Raw genomic sequence first — 8181 nt, 5'->3', positions numbered from 1 at the left:
TTGGTGAAGCTAGGGTACAAAAGCTCGGGCGGACGGACGAAAGGAACGCTATATACCCTCGATTTACTTCGTAAACAGGGGTATAACTAGAAACCAGTATTAGTATTACTGACTGTGTGAAAACAATCACTCCATTACATGACAAAGGACCTTCCGGACGGACAAAAGGAACGCTATATACCCCCGATTTACTTCGTAAACAGGGGTATAACTAGAAACCAGTATTAGTATTACTGACTGTGTGAAAACAATCACTCCATTACATGACAAAGGACCAACCAATCTATATTTGCCCGGGGATTTTATTTCCACTGCGCAGCGATCATAATATAATGTACAATAATCTACTTCAGCTTCTTCTTGGGGCGGATGTTGCTGGTGTGGCCACACTTGCGCTTGCGGCAGTTGGTCGCCCGGGGGTGGAGGCGAGCGTAGCACCTGCAACACAGAGTTCCATTTAACTGACACTATCACATGGATGCAAACCCCAAATTGAGGCAATTAGAAACATTTCGAAAAAAATTAAAAGTCATTGTAACTAGCATGTCTAATTGGTTCTGATAAAATACATATAATTTGCTTGGTTGGTTTGTTTGTTTAACGCCACACTCAGCAATATTCCAGCTATTCTGTAAAAAATCTAGGCTGGACCCGACAATCCAGTGATTGACATTATGAGCATCAATCTACGCAATTGGAATCGATGACATGCATCAACCAAGTCAGGGAGCCTGACCACCCGATCCCGTTAGTCGCCTCTTACGACAAGCATAGTCGCCTTTTACGGCAAGCATGGGTTGCTGAAGATCTATTCTTTAACCCCAATTTTCACAGGTATTAATTGATTTATTAATTGGTTGTATTTGGTGCTGGAGTGACTGATTCAATAATTGGTCAATCGATCGATCTGGGAAGTCAAAAGGATAATGATCCACTGTGCAGTGATCAGCTGATGAAAAACATGCGCAATTCTTGCCACAGGCATTGGTAACTAGGGCTTGTATTGTCCATAATTACATACTATGCCGATCTTTGTTGTCCTGGACACTTTCATTGAATGCTATGTATTATTTAGGTCATTTGAAGCGACCTAATTGGAACTGTGTACCGGTAACCTGCATGGAACCTTTGCTTGAACCCACACAACCAAAGGATTCAGTGACCAATATAATAGGATAGAAAATAAGCGATTCCAGTCGATTATTGATCGACCTTAGAGTTCCAATTATCATTACATAAATACACAGCAATAACCAGCACTAGTGTATATGTAACAATCACTGATGTGAGGTCAATACTTAGATTAAGTTAAACGCACTATTTTGGACACAATTCAAAATGTGTGTCAGTACTATCACTTGACTATGCAGGTGGAACTGGTTAAAAAATATCCTCATGATTCCACCATACTCTGGTTGGCATTATACCATGGTTGGTTGGCTGGTTTGTTCTTTAACACCGCACACAGCAATATTCCAGCTGTAAATAATAGAGTCTGGACCAGACAATCCAGTGATTGAAATCCTGAACATCGATCCACACAATTGGGATCGATGACATGCATCAACCAAGTCAGGGAGTCTGACCTCCCGATCCAGTTAGTCGGACAAGCATAGTCACCTTTTACGACCTATTCTACCCCGGATCTTCACAGACCCAAAATGCCAGGGAATTTGTATTTATCAAACTGTGTAAAATATTCCAAACTAAAATGTATGGTAAATAACTAAAACAAGTAAAAGAAGTGACTAAATCATGGAGTGGGTGACAATTTGTTCCTCTGGAGACAAGGCTTGTTTAGGGGAGAGCAGATGCGGAGGCAACTCACTTCCTGCAGATCATCTTGTCACAGTTGTACTTGGAGGCCAGGATTCTCAAACTGGGCTCGATGATGCCGCCACGCAGACGCAGGACCAGATGGAGGGTGGACTCTGGAACAGCCAACACACACACAATCAACAAGGGCATATAAAAACATTCTACTGGCTAGCAGGACCAGATGGAGGGTGGACTCTGGAACAGCCAACACACACAATCAACAAGGGCATATATAAACATTCTATGGGCTAGCAACCAGATGGAGGGTGGACACTGGAACAGCTTACACCAACAATCAACAACACATCAACAAGGGCAGATAAAAACATTCTACAAGCCAGCAGGACCAGTGGGAGGGTGGACACTGGAACAGCCAACACAAATCGAAAAAAGAAGCTCATATACAAACTTTCTTGCTTTTGATATCACGTAAAAAACATGGAACTATGTGGCCAACTAGTTGTGATTTTGTGACAGCTGATAGAGTATAAAACCTTCAGGCCTTTACAAAGCCTAATACACAAGCTGGCTCATTGTGATCATACTCATGAAAGACAACTACAAACATTGATTCAATCAAACTCAAAAAGGTTTAATAAAAATCCCTTAAGTTTTGCATCCCCGATAATAAATGTAACCATGTGCAGCAATCACCAATGAAAAGTCACAACTACTGTAGACATACAGTAGGACAAAGTAGAAAAACAAATTATGGATAACTTCTTTATTGTCCTTTAGCGACGTTTCGGTTTACTATACGGTATAGATCCTTATACCGTTGTCAAGCAAGACTGTCTTGTTTGACAATGGTATAAGGATCTATACTGGAACATCGCTATTACAGAATGATAAAAAAAAGTTGTAATCCATATGACATTATGTTTATTGTCTACTTTGTCATCCGTCAACTTTTAAGAAATGGCAATCGAACAACTTACTGTTATGAGTTGGGTGAGATGAAATTGGGTTTAACGTCGCGTCCAAGATTGTTGCACTTATATAGCGACGTGGATGCACGTGTGTGTGTGTGTGTGTGTGTGTGTGTGTGTGTGTGTGTGTGTGTGTGTGTGTGTGTGTGTGTGTGTGTGTGTGTGTGTGTGTGTGTGTGTGTGTGTGTGTGTGTGTGTGTGTGTGTGTGTGTGTGTGTGTGTGTGTGTGTGTGTGTGTGTGTGTGTGTGTGTGTGTGTGTGTGCTTGTACTAGTCCGGACTGATGCCGATTTATAGAGCTAGCACACTGAGATACCATGCCGCAGTTTAACATGAATACCCCACTCAGACACAGTATACTGACTGAGCCTACCAGTCCATGTTTTAGCCCTTTAATGCTGAGCACCAGACAGGGTAACAACAAGTACCATCTTTAAACGACTTTGGGTCTTACTGTTAGGAAATTGAAAAGACCACAAGCAATATGCTGTATTGCCTAACATGCTAGCAGTGTTAGAAATTGGTACTAGTCCTATAGTCCTTACCATACTGCCCAAAAGTTAAGATATCACAAGGACTAGTAGAAAAATCGCCTTTTGCCAGGGTTTTGCTATATGTTATCAAAGTTTAAATTTTTACCAAGTATCCATATGGCTACAGGCTTTTTTTCCCCCGGGTAGCCAGTGGTGAAAACAAGAAGTCATGCCAATATTGTAGGTAGCCAAAAGATATTTGGAATTATCTTTTATCAAATAACTATTATAATATGTACAAGTTATAGCACTAGTCTTGGAATTGTATATTAGTGGAAACTGTGCTGGATTTTTGTTATTTGTGACTCAAACAATGAAGCTATTTATGTTACTAGATTATTTAGGCATATCCTTGCTTATCCAATGAGCATTGTCAACTGAAATAGGATACTAATTACAGTCAAGTCTCATTAATCCGACAATCGGCTTTATCCGACACTAATGATGGGAACCGATTAAATCAGTGATATTTAGACCCGTTAATCTGACAGTCTCGCACTCCGACTCCCGACACAGCTAATTTGCAACGAATTACCGAAATCACTCATTAATCAGTCTCGTTAGCCAACACAGTGATCAGCGAGTACAGAGTCCGTGTTTTGATGCGAGACGAATCAGCTGGTAGCTGCATATTACAACGGCTACAGAGGTAAACTTGCTTAACAATAATAAATAAAGAAAACGGGATTTATTACATGCTTAGATTACCTTAATCTCATTAAAATCAGATACGAGTTCTCTATGACCGAAGGAAGTCAACGTTAGCCACTTAGAAAGCAGCTTTCTTAAGCTTTACGGTACCAGTTTCAAACTTGCAACTTCCCTTCCAGACAATGCTTCCTTAAGTATTTTGAATAAGTCATACAATCTGTAACAGTTGTTTTGTGTTAAACTTTAGAAAACATATTCTGCCAACAATGTAACATAACAATATGAATATTTATTTTTTTATTACGTGTTTGAATCGTTATCTATTGCGAAGCTGTCCAATTTTCGATCACAAACGTTGATACTACTTAATTTCGTTTATCTGACATGTTCGTTAATCTGACAATCATATGGTAATTAGAAATGAGTTGTAACTGTCTTGAACATGTTATTTCAAAAGCCAAACAGCAGCAGCTAATTTCAACTATTTCAAAGGAGCATCAAGTACATTGAAATATTGGATCAGCCCTGGTAAGATTCGTCCTCAAAAAAATTCAACGCTTTTTGAAGGCACTTGTAGTCAAATTCAAGGCAAATATCCCTGATTGCAATCACATTTACATTAGCAAGAACACATATAATTCAAGTTATCGTCTATCAATCAAGGCATGTAAAATCAGCTATGAAGTATAAATTCCTTTTTCGTTTTTGTCATATACATTTGTATTTCGTATATAAATAGTACTAAAAACAACTTATGCGCAGTTAGGGTGTGATTCAAGGTCTTTTCAAGTCATTCTGTTTCCTTTCAAGGCCTTTTAAAGGTAAATGATGATTCATAGCCTTTTGACCAGTGCAGACCCTGAGGATTTTTAACCACGGATTTCCTGAAGATGAGGTGACACATGGTTAACGTCGCGTTCAAGATTATTGTATTTGTATATTGTGTATGCGTGTGCGCGCCTATCCGGACCGATGCCAATATATAGTGCTAGCCCACCGGGATACCATCCCCTAGTTTAACAGGAATACCCTACTCAAGACACAGTACACTGACTGAGCTGACCAGTTCTTGTTTTAGCCCCTTAATACAGAGTGCGAGACAGCTCTCCAGGCGGACGCTCTACCACTAGAGCATGGAGGCAGTTGAAGGAAAATGGTGTTGCCTCCCTTACATGAACCCTTTCTTTCGGCTGTTTTGTTTGGTTACATACTTGTTTGAACAACAACAAAACAAAAAACACTGGCCAGCCCCTATATATTTTCAAAAGCCTTTGCCTGAGAACCAATTCTTTTATTTTTTTCAGCCTAATCTAAATGCAATCTGGACATGTTCGACATTAATAACATAACGACCAATCATATGTAACACGCCACTAATGTGGCAAGCGCCTCCAGATTCGCAACCGTTGCTTGGGTATCCATTTCCTGAATGAATGCATCATCCTGGGATGAGACGCAAATCAATGACCTGGTGACAAGGCATTAGAACATACCTTTCTGAATGTTGTAGTCGGACAAGGTGCGGCCATCTTCCAGCTGCTTGCCGGCGAAGATCAATCTCTGCTGATCTGGGGGGATACCTACAAAGCAAACAGTGAATCAGAAAGTGTTTGAAAAAGGAGTCCCGGGTGTGGGTGGGTGTCCAGGGTTGTGTTTGTTGTTTAATGCAATATTCCAGCTATATGACGGCTCTCTGTAAATAATTGTCTGGACCAGACAATCCAGTGTTTGACATCATGAGCATCGATCTACGCAATTTGGAAACGATGACATGCATCAACCAAGTTAATGTGTCTGACCACCCGATCATGTTAGTTGCATCTTACGACAAACATAGTCACCTTTTTACGAGGTGGTGAGGTGAAATGGGGTTTAACGTCGCGTCCAACATTATTGCACTTATATAGCGACGTGCATGTATGTGTGTATGGCTGCTTGTACTAGTCCGGACTGATGCCGATTTATAGTGCTAGCTCACTGAGATACCATGCCACAGTTTAACATGAATACCACACTCAGACACAGTATACTGACTCCAAGCCGACCAGTCCTTGTTTTAGCCCCTTAATGCCGAGCACCAGACAGGGTTAGAACAAGTACCATCTTTTAACGTCATTTGGTATGGCGCGGCCGGGGGTCGAACCCTGGACCTTCCACTCTCCGGGCTGACGCTCTACCACGGAGGCAGTCTCACCTTTTACGACAAGCATGGGTTGCTGAAGACCTTTCCTAACTCAGATCTTCACAGGTACATGAACTCTTAAATTTTTTACATTAGGGAAGTCTGATCTTGGAAACATGTTTAATGAAGGTGCTTACCTTCCTTATCCTGGATCTTAGCCTTGACATTCTCGATAGTGTCAGAGGGCTCCACCTCAAGGGTGATGGTTTTGCCCGTCAAAGTCTTCACGAAGATCTGCATCTTCGCTTTTCAAGTCTGAAACAAAACAATTTGTTTGATCAAAATATCAACATTGCAGTGCTGTAAGGTTTTACTTTTGACAGACAGATGTTCTCCTTGGTAATAAAAGCCCAACTTGCTGCGTTCCCGTTTACCGGTAATTACCAGTTTTTTACCGGTAAAATTAGGCTTGGACCAGTAATTCATGTGACTGCCAGTCCCTGTGGACTGGCAAATAAAGTACAGGTACCTTATAAATCTTTGTTGTTGAAAACATCAGTGGTTTTCATATAAGTACATTTTTCGAACAAAGTCTGCTTGTTTGTTGCCATCCGGGTTTCCCCTTGTCTATTTCTAGGTTAAATATCCATTTGTAGCGAGTTCGTCTCAAATATTAAACAAAAAGAGAGAATTGTGACTGAAGTTTGTGTGAATGATGTATAGAGAAAATTGTGACTGAAGTTTGTGTGAATGATGTATAGATCTAACTAAGTTACTTCAGACATGACATCTTTGCACTGAACATGATGTTGAAAGAATTAAAACCAAACAAATTTAATTTTTGTTGAAAGTTGGGACTGGCAAAAATTAGGGGGGACTGGTAATTTTTAGAGTTTCCACTCAACAGGTGAGGTGAAATTGGGTTTAACGTCGCGTCCAAGATTATTGCACTTATATAGCGACGTGCATGCACGTGTATGTGTGTGTGTGGCTGCTTGTACTAGTCCGGACTGATGCCGATTTATAGTGCTAGCTCACTGAGATACCATGCCGCAGTTTAACATGAATACCCCACTCAGGCACAGTATACTGACTCCGAGCCGACCAGTCCTTGTTTTAGCCCCTTAATGCCGAGCGCCAGACAGGGTAACAACAAGTACAATCTTTTAACGTCTTTTTGTATGACGCGGCCCGGGATCGAACCCTGGACCTTCCGCTCTCCGGGCGGACGCTCTACCACAAGACCACGGAGGCGGTCCTTTCCACTCAACAAGGACTGGCAGTTTCAAAAGCCAGCGGGAACACTGAACTTGGGATCTTCAGCCACCAAACTACCAAACATGAGACCATAATACTAACATGAACATTAAATAGATGTGTGGTGAAATGGAGTGTCATTTTCAATATCATTTCACTGACATAGCTGTGTGTGTGTGTGTGTGAGTACACGATAGTGCTAGCCCACTGAGATACCATGCTGCAGTTAAACATGAATACCCAACTCAGACACAGTATACTGGCGTATACCCAACCTCTTGACTGGGCACTGCAATTTTGTTTGAAGCAAATGCAAGACAAATGATAGTTGGAATCTGATTGGTAAATGGGTATGGTGAAATGGGGTTTAACGCCTTGTTTAAGATTATTGTACTAATAACTATGTGCGTCCGTGGCTGCTTGTACTAGACGGGACTAAAGCCATATTTTATAGTGCTGGCCCACTGCGATACCATGGTGCAGTTTTACATGAAAACCCTACTGACAGTGTATAAGACTCCGAGCCAACCACTCCTTGTTTTAGCCCCTTAATGCCAACCGCCAGACAGGGTAACAACAAGTACCATATTTTAACTCTAATGGCATGACCCGACTGGATGGACGCTCTACCACTAGACCACGGAGGCAGTCTTCAGACATCAGATACTGTTGATAGTAAGCGGTGTTTTGTGGGTTGTTTAACACTGCACTCATATTCCAGTCACGGCAGCCTGTAAATAATCGAGTCTGGCCAGTAGCCTACAACCACGAGAGAAACGTCCCACGCTGTCGGTTTTCAACACTAGGACTGACCACCCTATTTAATTGATCGCCTCACACGTCTACAAGAACTTACTAAGAACCTGGTAGAG

General features: G+C 41.4%; 1 protein-coding gene across 1 annotated transcript; it reads right to left on the bottom strand.

Annotated features, from left to right (window-relative positions):
* Positions 1–286: 286 nt before the first annotated feature.
* Positions 287–6402, bottom strand: LOC124117181 (ubiquitin-60S ribosomal protein L40). Its single transcript, XM_046478935.2, has 4 exons — positions 6250–6402; positions 5424–5510; positions 1829–1931; positions 287–438 (listed from the first exon to the last, which is right to left on the bottom strand). The coding sequence occupies exons 1-4, from the start codon at positions 6350–6352 to the stop codon at positions 345–347; spliced, it is 387 nt and encodes a 128-aa protein (XP_046334891.1). The 5' UTR covers positions 6353–6402; the 3' UTR covers positions 287–344.
* Positions 6403–8181: the final 1779 nt, after the last annotated feature.

The sequence above is a fragment of the Haliotis rufescens genome, unplaced genomic scaffold (genome assembly GCF_023055435.1).
Source record: "Haliotis rufescens isolate VD_foot unplaced genomic scaffold, xgHalRufe1.0.p SCAF_18, whole genome shotgun sequence".
Classification (NCBI taxonomy): Eukaryota; Metazoa; Mollusca; class Gastropoda; order Lepetellida; family Haliotidae; genus Haliotis; species Haliotis rufescens.
The sequence above is the reverse complement of the archived record's forward strand: the minus strand, read 5'-3'. Positions and strand labels throughout refer to the sequence as shown.

Excerpts from the sequence above, each read along its gene's own strand:
- LOC124117181 (XM_046478935.2), bottom strand. The coding sequence starts at position 6,352 with ATGCAGATCTTCGTGAAGACTTTGACGGGCAAAACCATCACCCTTGAG. Across the intron at positions 1,932-5,423 it reads CGACTACAACATTCAGAAAG|AGTCCACCCTCCATCTGGTC; the intron begins GTATGTTCTAAT and ends TGGCTGTTCCAG. Across the intron at positions 439-1,828 it reads GACAAGATGATCTGCAGGAA|GTGCTACGCTCGCCTCCACC; the intron begins GTGAGTTGCCTC and ends TCTGTGTTGCAG.